The sequence below is a fragment of the Prionailurus viverrinus genome, chromosome A2, assembly GCF_022837055.1.
Source record: "Prionailurus viverrinus isolate Anna chromosome A2, UM_Priviv_1.0, whole genome shotgun sequence".
In the NCBI taxonomy this organism is placed as follows: domain Eukaryota; kingdom Metazoa; phylum Chordata; class Mammalia; order Carnivora; family Felidae; genus Prionailurus; species Prionailurus viverrinus.
Window position 1 is genome coordinate 44,509,304 of NC_062562.1, and position 19,204 is coordinate 44,528,507.

The following is a 19,204-nucleotide window of genomic DNA, read 5'->3' on the forward strand; positions in this document are numbered from 1 at the left end:
CCCCCCCCCCCACCACACACACACACACACATACACAAAATCAATATTTTTAGGTGTTTCTTTTTGGATTGATCACAGTCCCTCGAGAAAGAGTATTTAATCTTCTTGGAGGACTGATATGTCATTGCCTTTGTTCTAGGAGCCATATTGAGAAAGTAGGTTGGGGATCTCAGCTTTCCCTATATAAGTATTTATAAAATCCCTGCAATCCTCTGTTGAATCTGGTGTCATCTGGCCCAGAGACCTTTCTCTGTTATCTCCTCAGAGAGAAAAATCTCAGTATACTTTCGAGGTAAGGAGGTTAGTCACCTGGCTAAATGGAATGAAGGAGAGGATCTGGGGACTTAATTTATCTGAACAACATTCATCCAGTGTTCCATGTCCTATACTTCCAGCGGAACCTGATGCAACCAATTCCTGAATCTCTGAAGAATATTCTAAAGAATAAGCCAGTCTCCTTCTTGCATTTCCCTACTGCTGGCTCAGTATTCAGTCTCCCTGTCTGTTAACCACATACTTTCTTCCCAGCATCCCCAATTTTAGTGGTTATACCTCCCAACTCTTCTCTCTTATGGGCGTAAGCCTTTAGAAAATAATAATTCCTGTACTTCTGTTTAAAGAAGTTTTAGAGAGTTCCCAGAATCCTAATAGAGTTATTATGCAGAGTAACTGAGATAATTTATGGAAAGAAGCTAGCACAGTGTCTGACACATAATCGTAGTGATTATTTTTGTTGTTTTTTTTATTATTTTATTCTGGTAAAATTATCCCTGCATGTAATTTTTTTGTGTGGCTCTTTATGCCTAAATAACATTAAAAGAGAAGGCCCTATGAAATCAAGACCTGTATAATTTATATGACTTATTAAGGTCCCATTGCCACTGTTCTTAGGTTATCTATATGAGGATGATTATTTAGACTGAGCTTGTGAAAGAAACAGGGTTTGAGTGTGCATAACACCTAGCCTCTAGCATGATGGGGATTCCAGATCTCTTGTTATCATTATGCAAGTACACTTCTCTACTGGAATCCAGATCTCACTTACTGGTAAATTCTACTGACTCCTTTTGAAGAATGAATTGCCCCTAGAAGTTTGGTGCCCTGCCTCCCCACATGTGTTACAAGCAGTATGCCTCAGGGTAACCCTGTGAGGTAAGCGATCCTACCGTGTCTGTGGGAATTTGTGCTGATGCTCCCAAAAGCAATTCTTAGTCCTTGTGTGATTTCTGGCCTCTGGAGAATTATAAAATAGAAGGCAATAGGGGAAAACAACAGTTTCAAAAGATTTCATGTTTTAAAGCCAAAGATTTCACTAACCTAAGCTTTGCTCAGACCTTTCATGTCCCTCAATGAAGTATATTTTTGGCTATGCCCCATAAACTACTCAAATAATTCATTAAGATAGCTGTAGAAATCAGCATAGCAAACTATCAGTGAGCTAGTTTAGTTATTCACCGGTTATTAATCTTCTCAGCTCAGGGTCATATTGTCCTGTCTTCAGCATTTTTCACAGTGTCTGATGATGTCCAGAGAGTTAATGGAGGTCCTGCAATGTGGATACAACAAGCATGATAATCTCTTGACTTGATGTCATTCCGGGGATCGTCTTCAAACTTGGTGTGTTGCCCTGGCATATGAACAGGAAAGCACGTGTGCTATTTATCTGGGTATTTGTACACTGTTCTGGCAAAGAAATGTCTATGGACAATGATAATGTCCTTATGATACTTTCACTAGCAGCAAACTGTTTTCAGCATCTGCTATCCTTTTTAGTAGCTTTCATTTTTACTTCCTCTTTGGCTTCCTTATAAATTTGAGGCAGATTTTGTCATTACTTAGAGACCCACAATATTTCTTTGAAGATTTATACAGACATTTTTCTGTAACTAAATTTTGCTTTTCCCTTCTCCAATCTTTGCATGTTTGGGGAAGCTGTTTCTCTCTTAAAATTCCTGCAGTTACAACATATGAACCTAGGTACAGTTGAGCTCAAATGATGATGTGATGATGATAGCTAGCTTGTATCAAATGCTTAAAATGTTCCAGGAGTATTACATACAGAATAGGACTATCACAAGCTAAGAAACAAATTAACTGATTTACAAGTGACCTACCCCATCATCAGTCAGCTAATACTTGGCAGAGCTAAAATTTGCATCCAGATAGTCCTAACTCCACAGCTCGGTTCCTTAACCTGTAAGAATCTGTTTTTTGGTTTATAAGAGTGGCTTTCTACCTAGAATATATACCCTCTTGCTACCAGAGTCTAGACAGCAATTTTCACTTTTGATGGTCATGGTGCAGGTATCTATCTATATACCTGAAAGAGATTCCTTTACTTAGGATTTCTTTCAACAGAAACATCACTTGTGATCAGGTAAGTGTTGTCAAGCACTGTAAGGATTTAGACATTTACATGGAATGAAATACGGAAGCAGCTTTGTTTCTGCTAGACTCTTACTAACAACTAATATTTATTATGTGCAAGCTCTGTTTTCAAAACTTTATTATTAATTTACTCATTTAATCCTCAAAGTAGGCGGTATATGCTGTCCTTCCCTCTACATCTGGGGAAACTGAGGTATGAGAAATGATTCCCCTCAGGATCAACAGAGTCCGTAAGTGGTTGAATTAGAATTAAAACTCAGAAAGTCGGGCTTCACTGTTCACATAGTTAATCCCTAAACAAAACTGCCTCTCATTCAAGGGGTCCAATTTTCCAATATATAATACTTTGAAAAGAATTTTTGTTTTACTTGGAAATGTTTTAAATCCGTGTGTTTTTGCTTCCTTTTGAGCTGGGCTGAGCCTTCATTTACGGAGCTGTGTTCCATAAATAACCAAAACATTACTACCTTTGGGAGCATTTGATAATAAAGTCTGACGATTCCTTTTTGGCTTTCCCAAAGCTGCTTCTTGTCCTTCTTCTCTTAAGTTCTTTTTTTTGCCTTATCAAGCTTGGCTCCATTGAATTCCTGGGGTTTTTTTTCTCCCTCTTCCTAAGTCTTGAGTCCTACAAGTACCTCTGGTTCCAACACATCATGTCATGTCACATTCTATCATAATAAAAGGAAAATTAAGCAAAGCTCATTTATACCTAAACATTGGCAGCAACTCAAACCCCTCTTTCACAATGAATTAAAGCAGGCAGTGAGCTGCAGTCATAGTGGAATGGAAATCAGTAACTTACAGGGCTTTGCAGTCAACCACACTGGAGGTTGAATTTTTTTTTTTCTCCCTCTAATGAAGTCTGTGACCTTGGGGAATATATTTAGCCTCTTAGGGAACCTTGGCTTCATCTTTTATTAAATGGTGACAATAATGATACCTATATCATAGGGTCATAAAGTGTAACTGCTGGTGATTTATTCATTCTACAGAGATTTATTGAGCACCTATTGTGTCAGTAAGTGCACTATGTAGAAGGTATCTGTGCTGAACAAGAAAGACTTGTTCTCTGCGCTCACAATGCTAACATTTCAGGGAGGTCATGAATGCAGCTATTTAGCACAGATCCTGGCACATATAAACACATAATATACGTAAACTGAAATGATGATAATAACTGTAGAGTTCAGCTATGGTTGGCCCTCATAATATTAGCACCATTTCACCAGGAACTTGAAGTAATAATTCCAGTCTATAGGAACTAGGCATGCATAGGAAATCTCCTTACTCTCTATTTTTTCTCCTCATATAAATAATCTACTAGATAACCACAAAACAAAAGGGAAAATGTAATAAACAGAATACTTAACCACCTTGATAAATGTACTGCAACCTTAACCCTTAGTTAGAGTAGTAAAGGTAAACATTTTAACAATCTCTTTTAAATCACCTGCATTAAGTATTCCATTGACAGCTTTCCAGAAATAATAAATGAATGTAACCTCTTCCAACACCAGGAGCAATGGTCACCTTCATCATTAGCAAAGAGTAGTGTTGTCTCTTTTTATCGCACAACCCTACAGATGTTACATTTTTTCTATTCGTGTTTTACCTTTTCCTGTAGCTAGTGGTTTAATGATTCTTTCTTTATGTGCCACCTTTCCGATCAGTTTCACAATGACTCCTCCTCCTGGTTAATTTTCCAGTGACATCCTTTCCTTTTGGAATGTGCATTTATGCAGTCCTCTGACTTGAGAAGGCAGGATATTGTTGGTGCATGAAGTGCCTTTGGTGTCTTTGGATTTAGCTACTAGCTTGAAGCATCTGGCAATCGAACATAAGCTCCAGTACTTGAGCATTCATGCTTGAACCAGAAATTACTTTGTCATCTTCACTTGCTTTTATTAAGCAGCCAACAGCTGTCTTGGAGCTATGACTTACTACAGTGAGCTTTTTCCCTTAGATTGTCACCCTCTTCTTATCCTCAAAATAAGTTTCTCCTTTTCCTTTCTTTCCCAAGCAAATCTTTGGCATCAAGAGTAACAGTAATAATAGCATCTCACACTCGTGTAGCACTTCATGGTTTATGAAGCATGTTACAATCCATTGCCCCAGTTTGAATTTCGTAGTCATCCTAGGATGCCAAATACCATCACTTCCAAATTACAGATGAGAAAACTACAGCTGAGAGATGTCAAATGACATCTTGGTGGTTATAAACCTAATCAGTGCTATCTGGCCAAACCTGAAACTAGGTTTTTAAGACACTACATAGATTGTTTTATACATTTCATCATGATGCTATTTTTAGCAAAACTTTTGTCAACATCAATGCATCACTAAAAGAAGTGTCATTTATTCTATGAGAAATAATTGCCAGCTAGCATTTTTGAGATAAGCTCCAGGCCTTGGCTTCTTTCCAGCGAACTGAATGTCCAACTTATTTCTGACCCTGTAGCATTGTTTGGTAGCCTCCACCCTGGATAAAAATGGCAGAGTATTCTACTGGCTGCCATGTTGTACAAGTGAACATTGTTCACTGTATGAATGGTAGTCTCTAGCGATGTACAAAATTGCATGACCTAACATGGTAGCCAAATGCAAGACAATCTCTTTGAGCCTGTTTGCTTCCCTCCCTAATGCAGAAGCAACTCACATGGGGGTCAGTCTTAAGGTACAAGAGAATGGTGGAAATGGATAAGAAACTGCACAATGATCTACAACTGCAAAGGGCCCTGTACCTTGTTTATCTCACCTGCTCTAACAAATAAATGAATTGATTTTTTTTTTACATATCTCTATATGAGTATTGCTCTATTTGATGCTGCAGTAATTTGCAAAACTGTTCACTCTTTTGTACCACAGCTCAGAGGGACACCCAAGGGACTTGGCCTGAGTCATGCGAGTAATACATACATACTTGTCACAACTAGGTCAGAGTCTTATCTCTCTATTTTCCCTAATAATTGTGAGCTCTTAGATTCTAATGGATAATCTAGGAAGTGAGTACATTTCCTGTAAAGTTTTAAAGGATTTATTGAGGAATGGACATTTGGATGCGCGCACACAACCCTAGGGGTTTTTGTGTGTTTGTTTTAATTCAAGTAATTTGTTTCTGGAATGAAGAGGTAGTTATTTTTTTTTTTTTTCAGTTAACCAAGGCCTAGCCAGAATATTGTTCCTCTTTTTGCCTTTAATAAATCCCTTTCTAAAGTATCTGACCGATTTTTAATGCTGATCTTCACTCCTCATTTTTAGATGACATTAGCACCAGAGTGCTTCCCTTATCATCATGGCAAAGCCCAGCTATCATTGTAGAGGACAATCAATGAAGATGAGGGAAATGTGGGACTTAGGGTCAAACTAGCACTGTGGCTTAAATTCCAAGCACCTTTTAGGTGGGAGTAGCAAGATGCAACTTATCTGTAAATGACTGTATTTACACTGATACAGCTTGCCTGGCCAAGGTTTCTATTTTAATATCCTGAAAACCACAAAATGGAATGTTGCTCCACAAAAGGATGCCTTTCATTTCCCAAGAATTGTGTGACTGTGTGCTTTCTCTTTCTGTGTGAGCGTCCTTTATTCAGCATATGATCTCTTTGGTGTTTTGGAGCAAAGGACTCTGCTGCTCTCTGCCTATGTCTTTCTTGCTCTGTTTCTCAGTATTTTCTTCTTCTCTTCCTGTCTCTGCTTTCCCATTCTCCCCCTAACCCACTCTCTTTTACGTAGATTAGGTCTGAGTTTTAAATTCATTGATAAATGTTTAGATTTTTATGTCCCCTGTACCTAATTTAAAAGGCATGAAAACTTGTAAACATCTCTCTAAAAATAAAACAAGTTGCTTTATACTTCTCTGACCCTCAATTGATTTTTCTTTTCTTTCCTCTCTGGGTCAGCAACTCTCAATAGAAAGAAAAGTTTCCCTATCTCTGGTGTGGAAGATTGGACCAAATGTGCAGTGACCCTCAAATCTACCCCCAGAAAGTAGTTCTTCCCAGAAGAGTGTGTTTTCCAGCTATTTGCCTCCTTCTCCTCAAAACGAAGGGCACTAACAAAATCTTAATCGAAGACTCTCCTAGTTTTCTTTGTCCTTTCTTTAAGTTTCATTGAATATGCATACAGATCACACTCTGTAGAGCGCACTGCAGCAGAGAAAGAACCTTCGTTAGCTAAATGATGTCTTATCTGCCATGTGTACATAAGGGGCATTTCAGCAATTGCAGGGGCCTAGGAGCTATTAATAGTTGTCCATCCTGAAGGGTTTCAGGAAAAATTTCACTTAGAACTTTAGACAAGCCCCCAAACAAGCTAGTCAATAGTGACTCAGACTGCTAGGGTGGGTGGAGTTGTTTGCTTTTGTTTTGCAGAAAGCTTTATAAATCAATCCTTCCTGCATCGAATAAAGGGAGGGTCACTAATAATGTCTACAAAGATAGTTAATACCCTCTATTTTAAGCTTCATATGCTCCTCAGCAACCTTTTCTCAAATCTATAAGCAAACAAAGAAACACTGCTTTAAAATGAGAAATATTGCCTCTTTCCCAAGATGCAGAGTCCTTAAACTGAGGAATTTGAAAACATGTAGAAAATTGCTGACAGGAGCAGGATAAACAGAAAGGAGGGATGCTTTCTCTTTCTGCTGAGGATTCAGCACCACCTACTGACCAGATACTGATCCTTCTTCATGTAGCAAGCTATGAATGGGCACTTGGTTGTTACTTTGCATGTAATGACAATGGAAGGCATTGTCTATGGAATTCATTGTCCTTGCCTCAAGGTGTACATTTCATTTCTTTTGCAGTTTAGATAAATATTCTCTTACCTTGTATCAGTAGATACAACCAGATGTCCATCAGGTACAATAATGTATTCCTTTAATCAGCAAAGACCTCATTGTGCCATTCTTATGTATTGTCTATAATAGGATTTACTTTATTTCACTGACACTAATGGGCTTTCTTTGGGATCCTTTTGCTCAGCGACTCATAAGGGAGAGTTACTCATGTAGAGTAGCTGAAGAAAACAGACCTGTAATCCCTCCTTCACAAACAGAAAGAATTCTAATTATTATTTGATGAGAATGTTTCTCCATGGTCGAAAGATACCTGTGGTTCCAATTTTTCATTCTTTTTTTTTTTTCAATCTCCTGTTGCAGAAAAAAAAGTCATAGAGTAATTTTAACTATACCTTAACCTGAACATACAATTGATTTGTCAATGAAAATCTTTTCCAAGAGTCTGTTTAGATCATTCCTTTTCAATTGTAAAGAAAGCTTCACAAAGAAAATGTAAGAGGGTAAATTTAGCATATCCCCTTCCTTTGTTATTGCTTGCCGCTTTGTTTGAGGAGTATCCTCACTCATAGAGGAAGCTTAGACTGCAGAAAATTCTTCCCATTTAGATAGACATCCCAGCTGAGAAACCCTCCTACTAAAACATGGCACAAATCCCAAACCCGGGGGTTTGTTTTCCCTGGTAGCAGGTGAAAATAAGAGGAAATGGGTTCACCATGAAAAATTTTAAGACATATTATAACTGCTTTATTGGAAAGCAAAACAGGGGTGCCTGGGTAGCTTAGTTAGTTCTAAGTGCCGACTTCAGCTCAGGTCATGCATGATCTCACTGTCTGTGAGTTTGAGCCCCGAGTCGGCCTCTGTGCTGGCAGCTCAGAGCCTGGAGCCTGCTTCGGATTCTGTGTCTCCCTCTCTCTCTGTCCCTCCCCCACTCGCAATCTGTCTCTCTCTGTCTCAAAAATAAGTAAAAAATAAACATTAAGAAAAACAAAACAAGACAAAACAAAACCATATCATTATAATTTGGAGACCTGAAAGGCAACCAAGAGCATTTGGTGTCATAACAAAATAGGTTCTCTCTGCCACCCATTCTGAGCAGCAAATCTCATAGGGTTGATTATCATTTAACTGCTCATCTCCCAAGTACCTCTACTTTACCACCCTCATTTGGCTTGTGCATAGCAGTGTCCATTTGTTGCTGCCAGGCTTATTAAACTGCTCTGTCTTGTGTTTTTTCCCTCATCCTTAAAAATAGACTGGTAAGCATTCTGCTCAAGGGTGCTTTGTCAATTGCCTTACAAAAGGCTCCCATTTGTTCTCAATCCGACTGGAGTCGGAATTTGCCTTGTGTTTTCTTCTGATGTCATTTATCAAGTTGCACAACTTGTTCAAAGAACCAGGTCGCCATATTACGTGGTGGTACTTTTTGGCATGAATCGATTAAAAACCTTGACTCGTGAAAGTGCCCTGTGCCATTGCTGTGTTTTTTTCCACTACCTAAAAAGGGCAGATTTCCTTGTCTTCAACCAAGATAAAATCTTTGTTTCACTACTTCTTCAACTGGTTCCCTTTCCCTTGTTCATACAACAAATCATATTTTGTGTTACCAAAAAGAGAGGTAAGATAAAGAGAAAATAGCCTATGTTTAAAATTTTTTAAGTTTTCAATTTGTAGACATAGTTGCTCACTAGAAAACAAATCTTAATGAGAAATAAATGTCTAAAAGAAATCATACACATCTAAAGAATTTCCAAGGGAACAATAATTTATAACCACAATGGAGAGGTGGAAACAAATACCAAATGTGTAGATGCCTAATGTTATCTAGATGATGATACATTGAATATATATTATTTCATCAGCATATTTGGGCAGTTAAAGCTGTTTATGCCTAAAGTCAGAGAGCATGGGTCACAGCTACTGCCGGGAAACTGGGGGAGGTGAGGAATCTCTATCCAGATTTAAGAACTTTTTCTTTATTTTTTAATGTTTTTATTTATTTTTGAGAGAGAGAGAGAGAGAGAAAGAGAGAGAGAGAGAATGAGTGGAGGAGGGGCAGAGAGAGAGAGGAAGACACAGAATTGGAAGCAGGCTCCAGGCTCTGAGCTGTCAACACAGAGCCCAATGCAGGGCTCAAACCCACGAACCATGAGATCATGACCTGAGCCAAAGTCAGATCCTTAGCCAACTGAGTCACGCAGGCACCCCTAAATTTTACATTTTAAATGCTAAAACAATCTAAGTCCCATTTCTCTTCCATTCCATTCTCTTATTTTCCTAAATCCCTTCCATTCCCAACACAGGGGAGTCTGCATAGTAGGTGAAGATACAGGGCAGTAAGATGGGTTGGAGAGCTGTATGGAGACGTGGGTCTTTGGGTCCAAAATCCCAGGACATGGGATAGTTTTGAATGTGGGCGCAGAAATGCTGAGCCGAGGGGACAGTTGACAAAGTTGGGAATTGGTTAGGCTGAACAAAAAATAAAGTGATTAAGCAAATAAGTAAATGATTTTTGGTGTTTTGTTTTCATTTTTTTAATTTTAAATCCAGTATAGTTAACAAACAAATTTATGTTAGTCTCAGGTGTACAACATAGTGATTCAGTAATTCTATACATTACTCAGTGTTCATCACGATAAGTGTAATCATCACCCATTTCTCCCATTTCCTCCACCCACCGCCCCTCTGGAAGAAACTCCATCAGTTTGTTCCCTATATTTAAGATCCTGTTTCTTGGTTTGTCTTTTTCTTTTTTTTCCTTTGTTCATTTGTTTCTTAAAATCCACATATAAGTGAAACCATATGGTATTTGTCTTTCTTATACTGACTTATTTCACTGAGGATTATACTCTCTAGCTCCATCCATATTGTTGCAAATGGCAAGATTTCATTCCTTTTTATGACTGAATAATATTCCATTATATATAGCTACTACAACTTCTTAATCCATTGATCTATGAATGGACACTTGGGCTGCTTCCATAATTTGGCTATAGTAAATGCTGCTATAAACATTGGTGCATGTATCCCTTTGAATTAGTGCTTTTGTATTTTTTGAGTAAATACCCAGTATGTGATTTCTGGATTGTAGGGTAGTTCTATTTTTAACTTTTTGAGGAACCTCCATATTGTTTTCTCGCTGGCCCAGTTTGCATTCCCACCAACAGTGCATGAGGGTTTCTTTTTTTCCACAACCTTGCCAACACTTGTTGTTTCTTCTGTTGTTGGCTTTAACCATTCTTACAGGTGTGAGGCAATATCTCATTGTAGTTTTGCATTTCCCTGGTGATGATGAGTGATGTAGAGCACCTTTTAATGTTCTTTTGGCCCTCTGGATGTCTTCTTTGTAGAAATGTCTGTTCCTATCTTCTGCCCATTTTTACTTATTTTTTGGGTGTTGAGTTGAAATAAGTAAGTGTTTTGAGGGTAAGATCTAGAAAAAATTATAGATGTATATGTGTATTATACATGTGTAGGTATGTGTGGGCACTCAGCTCTTTGGCTGAATGGTCCTAGAATCAATAAACACATGGTGTCCACATCTTAATTTATCAAAACCATCTTCCACTGAAAAGAACCAGTCCTCCCTACAGAAATTGCTGTTTTAAGCACTACAGCAAAGTGTAAGATGTGCGTGGAACATCTTACTGGGCCAGAAAGTAAGGAACTATTCAACAAATGAGCATAATGTCACAGGGACATAAGAGTCAGCTTAAAAGGACTCCCACTGGCCAAGATGGGTACTATTTGATCATCAAAATAAGTAACAATAGTAATGTATTACCACCCAAATAGGAAACCAAGAGTAAACAGATGAATGAATGAATGAATGAATGAATAAACATGAGAGAGAGAGAGAAGTTCTTCCTTAAAGGAAAAAGTCATCCACTACATGTACAAAGAATGATGGAAACAGACTTGACATTCAGCAACCATCACAGAGGTGTTTGCTTCAAGCAAGAATATTTAACAGATTGTAAGTCTGTGGGTAAAGGTTTGATGAATATCAGAAAATTGGTACAGTTTCAGAATACCCACCCCCAAAAAAATTCTAATCAGTTACACGGAGGGAAATTGTTCAATACGAGGTAGAGAAACCAGAAACACCAACATGACCAGATGATCAGGGTTCAGATGATCAGTGTGAAGATGAGTTCACAACACATCACCTGACCCAATGCACTTAAAAGATACACCACAGCATTTTAGCGTTGGTCCTGCTGAGAATATACGATCTAAATCAGGTCATGAGAAACATCAGATAAATCCAGGTTGAGAATAATCCTACAGAATGTAAGGCCTATGCTCTTTAAGACTGTCAAAGATTTGAAAGGTAGGGAAAAGCTAAAGAAACGTTCTAACTTGATGGAATCTTAAGAAGCATGACAATTAAATTCAACACACATTCCTGGATAAGGTCCTGGACTGAGAAAGGTAGCAAATTTTGAACAAGATCTCGATTACAAAATGGTGATGTACCAATTTTGAGTTCCTTATTTGGAGAGTTGTGTGCTGTTAGGAAAGTGTTCTTGGTTGTGAAAATACATGCTGGAATGTTTAAGGGTAACGAGATCTCTTGTATGTAGTTACTTTCAAAGGGTTAAGCAAAAGGCTAATGATAGTGAGTAAACATTATATATTGTAGATAATATCAGGTTTATTTATTATATATCATTACATGCAAGAAAGAAAGGAAAAGAAATAAACAAATGCAGTAACATATTAACAATGGAGGGGTCTGTGTGAAGGTAAAAGAATCCTTTGTATTTCTGGATACTTTTGTGTAAATTTGAAATTATTCAGAGATAAATTGTTTTTAAAATAAATTGCTTTTTACAAGCAAGAAAAAAATAAACCCTAAATGTCGCCTTAGAGGCAAAAGTCAGTAATGAACACAGAGGAAGAGCCAGCGTATATAGAGTGAATGAACCCTTAGGTGGCTCCTTTTTTATGTTCTATGTTCATAATAAGAAAATCAGCACAATACCTTCCCAATCTGCAGAACTTCAAGGTTCAGGGCCTTATGTTTATCATTAACCAATACCACCATTCACAGTTTGTCAACAATTTATCTTAACCAGCCCTCATGAGTAGGTACAGAGCTAGGCTGCAGGGATTATAAAAGTATAGGATGTGGTCCCTGACCCCAAGGAACCTGATTGTAGGGGAGAAACTGAATATATGTAAATGATAGTCTTCAACAATGCTCAGGTTTAATGTTGAAGAAATAAAATAGTTGATGCTGACAAGCTTCACTAAAGGAAAGGATCACTAGTGAGTAGGGTGGTCAGGGAAGCATCCGTCTTCCGAGCTCTAATAGGCTTTATCCAGCCTCGCTGGCCTTCAGTGTAACCTGACATATCTTCTCTAATGGTGCCTACCTCTACTAAAATACTTTCAGAAATGGTGATTCATGTTTTCCTGAGGCAGCCCATTTCCCTGTTGAAAAGGTCAAATTATTGGAAAGTTCTCTCTTACACAGAGCCAGAATATACCTCTTTGTACCTTGTACTTTAGGGCAACACAAAATAAGTTTAGTTCATCTTCTGCCTATAAAGCCTTCACATATTTGAAGACTACTCTCATATCCCCTCTAATTTCTCTTTCTGTTTCAAACATTTTGTTATTTTAGCTGTTATAGATTTATTAGGTGCTTCGCTACCCTACGTGCACTAATCTGCCAAGGAAGCCAAAGGCTGTTCCTAGCAAGCTGTGCTCTCATTAATGCAAAATACAACGGAACTTTTACCTTTCTAAGATGGAATACCACATGCTATTTGTGCAACTTAAGATCACATTCGCTTTTTTTTTTTTTTTTTTTGGCAGCTTCACAGACCCTGTTGACACTGAAATGTTCTAGTCTTTTTTACATGAGCTGCCAATCCAGTCTTCCTCCAGCCTGTACTTTTGTAGCTGATTTTTTTAAGGGTAACCTTTTGCCTTTATCCCTATTACATTTCATCCTAAATGAAAAGAATTGGTCCAGCTTGAAATCACTGTGAATTTGGACTTTCATCTCATGTTTAGGGTATTCCTTTTAGATGTGTGTTTTATGCAGAATTGATAAATATAGTTCATCAGACACAGGTTTTATTTTTATTCCAAAGATGAGACCAACTAAGAGTGCGCTTCATCCCTAGGATACTACCTCCAGATTTATCATGAAAATTAACCAACCATCTTTGTTGTAGCATTTAACTATTAAAAATAGCTCTCTGGCCATTCACCCTGTATCATTTGAGGGGAGCTGTCAGCTTTGACTACCTCATGGTTTTGAAGAATCCCATGTTTAAAATTCCATCTATATGGGGCGCTTGGGTGGCGCAGTCGGTTAAGCGTCCGACTTCAGCCAGGTCACGATCTCGCGGTCCGTGAGTTCGAGCCCCGCGTCGGGCTCTGGGCTGATGGCTCAGAGCCTGGAGCCTGTTTCCGATTCTGTGTCTCCCTCTCTCTCTGCCCCTCCCTCATTCATGTTCTGTCTCTCTCTCTGTCCCAAAAATGAATAAACTTTGAAAAAAAAAATTTTTAAATTCCATCTATAAAAATTAATTTAAAAAAGACACAACCTAACTAAAAGGCATCATCAAAACCATTATAGTGAAGAAATTCAGTAACAAAAGGAAGAATGAAGAGGAATAAAGCACACATTAAGTACTTCCCTGGTAGTCACCAAGTGAATATCTTGGCACTGTGAATGAAAGTATTTATCAACTGAAATGAAGGAAGGGTTGGTATTGTATAGGGGAAGCAAAATCAAAATAGAATTCTTACCCTGTGGACACACAGGTACTTGTTTTTACAAATAATAAAAGCCCTGGATCAGAAAGCTTTTCCATCAACAATGAAAGTCTGAATATAATATGACTTGGATAATAAGTATTGTAATTTATGCATCTAACTGTTGACCTAAACATTAACAGAATTAAACATAATTGTCTCTCTCGTGGTTGTCATGCTCTTTAGAACAAAGCACTTAGTTTACATTCTGTCCTCTATTATAGAAAACAATGTAGAACATATATTTTATTTTATTTTATTTTATTTTATTTTATTTTATTTTATTTTATTTTAGGGGGGTTAAACACTTGGTAAATATACACATTTCAAACATCATTCTTCTGGAGTTCTGAATTTATCATTCTCTGCAGGTTGAACCAAGAGCAAGCAGCAAAGTTTAGGTGTGTTGTTGGTCATGTTTATTGTTGGTATTTAATTATATCCCAATCCAGACATCAATTCACATCTTGAGTCCTAATTGCCTTTGAGAGTTCTATGCACAGAACAATAGCTGGAGTGACTCTTCAGAACAGAAGTCGTAAATATAGGTTCTTCCTCATCTTGATGAATTAAAACCCAAGGAGGGGAGACAGTTTTGTTTTGAAGAAGCCACCTGTTTATTTGTGTACAGCGTTTGTATTCAGATTTAAGGAAATTAATCAAGTGAAAAGCATCAGAATTCACAACATAGAAAGCAAGAGTACTGAACAAGCATACAATTTCAGAAAACCAACTAGATAATGAGGTTTCAACCTCTTTAGTTTAATTTTCTCTAGTCCCAAGGAGACCTCTCTGGTGTGTATATACTGCATGGCTTGCTTTGCATTGATTCTTGCTGCTTGAGGGCTCAGAACATGAATCGGTGACAAGTGTTAAGTTAATGAATTAGCAGCTGTCAGCCCAGACTGTACCAGCATAATCCTTGATTTAGGGAACTTTTCTAGTCCTTGGTTAACAGGCCACTGAGTTCACTGATAATAAAATCTGTCCCCAATCCATACATGTGCATAAAGGGATGAACATTTCTTCAGGAAACAAATGTCAATTAAAAGTGTGAGCCAGAATTGCATATGACTCTAGGCTTTGGAACATGTGCCAACTCCTTGTTGCTTACCCAGAAGTTGTCAGAAGTAGGGAGCGAAGGCATTTTTATGGTCTTGAGCCTGGACATTTGACTCTGCTCTCAGAAGTCTGGTGTGTAAGCTTAGAGCTGGAGCCAGCATTTTAGGCATAAAGTCATTGCTGTTTTTTGTACTTTGTTAAGGTAGTAACTTCATTACTCTTGCAGTAAAGCCCTCTGAAACTGTCTTCACCCCACATCCTTCTTGGAATTTCTTCTGCATTTAATTCAATTCACTATTGAATTAAGCAAGAGTACAAATTGCTGTATTATGCCCTTAGACTTGTTCTCTGGATGATTCGTGAATGGATATCATGTTTTCAGCTAAATGAAAGGAGGCAGCTTAGCACAGTAGATAGTTCCTTAACTGCTATTAGGCATCAGTTTCCCTCATCCGTTAAGTAGAGATGATAATAGTACCTATTTCTTAAGAATAAATGAAATAATCCTTGTAAAGTGTTAATACAGTGTCTGGAACGTAAGTGGCTCACTTCATTATTATGAATGCTTTTATTCCCTCATTCTTTTTTATATCTCTTTTGGTACCAAGACATGGTTATACATACAATACACACTACACAATTGGTGGATGATAAATCAACAAATGAATGAAGGTTCATTAAGATAAGAACCTAAATTGTGAAATCAGTAGACAGCTAGTTAAAGGAAAATTAGGCAAAAGCTTGCCGAATAAAAACCATACACACCTATGATTTTAACCAGGAATCACTCATTCCAGTTTCCATTTTATAGATGAGGAAAATTTAAATTTAAAAGTGAGAATTATTCTAAGATGTTTTGCTCTCAATTCATTCCCTCATTTAAAAATCTCAATCTGTATCTATAGCTGCAGGTCAGTTAATCAATAGAGCAAATTTTGATTATGTAACTTGTAAAGCCTCAGGTTTTAAAATAAAGGATTTTACCTCCCATTACCTCTTATCTGACAATGCCTATTTGTACCTGCTCATTTCGTGGACATCACTCATACAGCAATGAACGAAAACACACCAATCTATTTATGATCTTGTCCTATTTTTGGAAAACAGCAAAAGGATATCTCAACCCGAGATAATAATCTGGTTATGGACACAGACTTTCTTTTTCTAATGACTTGAGATGTTTGCTTTCCATGGTTGGATAAGAAGAGGGCAGAAAAACTCTTTTAAATACTCTCTTTACGAAGTTTAGTATGTGTTGTTAGAAAGTAAGACCCATCAAATGTGTTCTATGAGTTATCATTTCAAAATTTCCAGCTGAGATTTTAGTTGGGGAGGTACACTTAATTAATATTTATATACCCCACAGCCTGAAATACAATCCTGTGAGTATTGAAGGGTATTAATATTTTTTCATTGTTTTGTTTGCTTTTGATTTGTCTTCTTTTTTAAAAAAAAATTTTCATGTGTATTTATTTTTGAGAGAGACAGAGAGAGAGAGAGAGAGAGAGAGAGAGAGAGAGAGAGAGAATGAGTGGGGAAGGGGCAGAAAGAGAGAGGGAGACACAGAGTCTGAAGCAGGCTCCAGGCTCTGAGCTGTCAGCACAGAGCCCAACGCAGGGCTCAAACCCACAGACCATGAGATCATGACCAGAGCAGAAGTTGAATGCTTAACCAACAGCCATCAAGGCGCTCCTGATTTGTCTTCTTTATTATGGTTTGTTTGGTTGATTTTGTCTGATTTGGTTTAGAGCGGAGAAATTTCTGGAATATGGCTGAATATAGAATTTCATTCTTTAGGTACTTATGTGACCTTTACGTTTAATTCAAGTTGGCTTTCCACCATTGTACTCTCTGACAACATTTATGAAATAATGTTGCAGTGGAAAAATAAAAGATCATTGGCATGTGAATGTAGTATTGGAGTTTATAAACTGTCTCAGCTACACAAGCCCATTTCATTTTCAATTAAAATCATAATGTAAAGGGTAAATTTAGAAGTGAATTTGTTCTTATTTTAAAGATGTAATCTACATATACAAATATATATAATTTTGTCAATGAATTCATTACAGAATTTTTATATTACATTTATAATAAAAGTTGCTAAACTGTCTTAGTTTCAAATAGGCTGAGACTATAAACTTAATAGTACATGATGCAGATTATAAAAATATGTGGATAAAGAAATCTAGGGGCGCCTGGGTGGCGCAGTCGGTTAAGCGTCCGACTTCAGCCAGGTCACGATCTCGCGGTCCGTGAGTTCGAGCCCCGCGTCGGGCTCTGGGCTGATGGCTCAGAGCCTGGAGCCTGTTTCCGATTCTGTGTCTCCCTCTCTCTCTGCCCCTCCCCCGTTCATGCTCTGTCTCTCTCTGTCCCAAAAATAAAAAAAATAAAAAAAAATGTTGAGAAATCTATATCATAGTAAGCAGAGGAAAAAAGATAAATCATATGTATATCATGTTTATAATAATGCAAAACAAAACAACTAAAAAACTATAAATCAAGAAGACAGAGGAAAATTATATCGAAATGAAAATAGAGGTTTTATCTGGACAGTAAAATAGTAAGTAGGATTTGTTTGGTTTGGTTTTGTTGGTCCCTTCTTTTAACTTTCTTGAGTTTCCTAAATTTCCCATACTAAGCATTTATCACTTTTATAATAGGGAGAAAAAAAGCCAAACAAACTTGAAATTAACATGGCTTTTCCCTGTTTGTACTCAACTGAATTACTGCTTTCTAGTGACACTGGGGAGATATGAAAACCTTTTTAAAGAGGCAATTTCTGAGCAGGACTGCCAGCAGTGGGCCCTTCCGTGAGTGTCTTCTGAGATCTAACCTCAGTGCTCCCCAGCTGAGTTTTGTTGCTCTGTGAAGGTTCTCATAATGAGTGTTTTCATCTTTTCATATTAAAAATGACCTCCTGGCCTGAGTCTCAGCTTCCCAGATGACTGAGGTTTGCTGGTCACAGCCTAAGAAAACATAAAGCAAAACTACTTAGTGTTTTATCCTGCTCTTGGATCCTGCATTTTATTTCCACACAAGCTCTCAGGCTTTGTTGTTAGTTTGCCTTTGTTTTCACCCTCCAGATCCAACAAGGGTGATGGTCCCCCCTTCCAGTATGGATGTCACTGTTGGAGAAAGTATTGTTCTGCCATGCCAGGTAACACATGATCACTCGCTGGACATCGTCTTTACTTGGTCATTTAATGGACACCTGATAGACTTTGACAAAGATGGGGACCACTTTGAGAGAGTCGGAGGGGTAAGTATTAATATCAGACTATCTACGGGAAATTCAGTATGCAACTGAACTTCTCAAAAGTGACTCAACTTGTTTAGACTAACACGAAAAGAAATGTATGGTTATTCTGTGATCATTTTGTTCAAGCACCTTATTTTAAGAAATTCTTGGTTAATTCCTGCTCCTTTTTGCCTGATCATCATGGCTCCACTTACTTAGTGGAGCCTATATGGCAGTCCTCGTAACCCTCACAGAAATGCTATAGCCTAGTTATTCCATGCTATGTATGAACGAGCAAACTGAAGCTCAGGGGAATTGTATGGCTTGCCTTGGCCTCAAAGCCCTAAATTGCAGAACTCAGCTTTAAACTTCAAAACCCAGGCTCTGTGCCCCATACAGTACCATATATCATGGCACCTGGTTAAGAAAAATATCTTAAGAATACTTTACTCATGTGTTTTTAGGCAGCTGATTAAACTCCCCTTGGAGCCACATCATTGCGACATTAGGGCTCTCTTTCTTGAATCTGAAAGTCTGATCAGAGTATTTATTATCCAGGTAATTTTGAATTCAAATGTTTGAATTTTCAAAAGCCTTACTTTCCATAAAAATACATACTACCATTGAACACATGCCAAGATGAGGTTAAATCTGGAAACAATTTGTATTTATCACACTTGTTCTCAAAAAATTTTGGGGGGCCTACCACAGTCCTACATGCTCACTAGTAATGAAGATTCACTCTGACTGCCATTCTTATGGAGGGTCCAACCATAAAGCAATGGAAAATAAGAATGAGGCTATGATCCGAAAATTCTTCCCCAGCCCCTGCCATAGTAATCCAATGTGCCCACTTCATTTTGCCTCACCTCCCCCTTATGTTGAGAATAAATGGGCTAGTTTATAAAATTATCCAGATGATAGGTTGAGGATCTGCTTTC

At 37.8% G+C, this 19,204-nt stretch overlaps 1 protein-coding gene across 7 annotated transcripts in view; it reads left to right on the forward strand.

Annotated features, from left to right (window-relative positions):
* Positions 1-19,204, forward strand: part of CNTN4 (contactin 4) — a 907,777-nt gene that overhangs the window by 861,937 nt on the left and 26,636 nt on the right. For all 7 annotated transcript variants that reach the window (XM_047849694.1, XM_047849690.1, XM_047849689.1 and 4 more), the window contains one exon: positions 18,109-18,284. In XM_047849694.1, the coding sequence (XP_047705650.1) occupies positions 18,109-18,284 (176 nt within the window). The remainder of the gene's footprint in view (positions 1-18,108; positions 18,285-19,204) is intronic.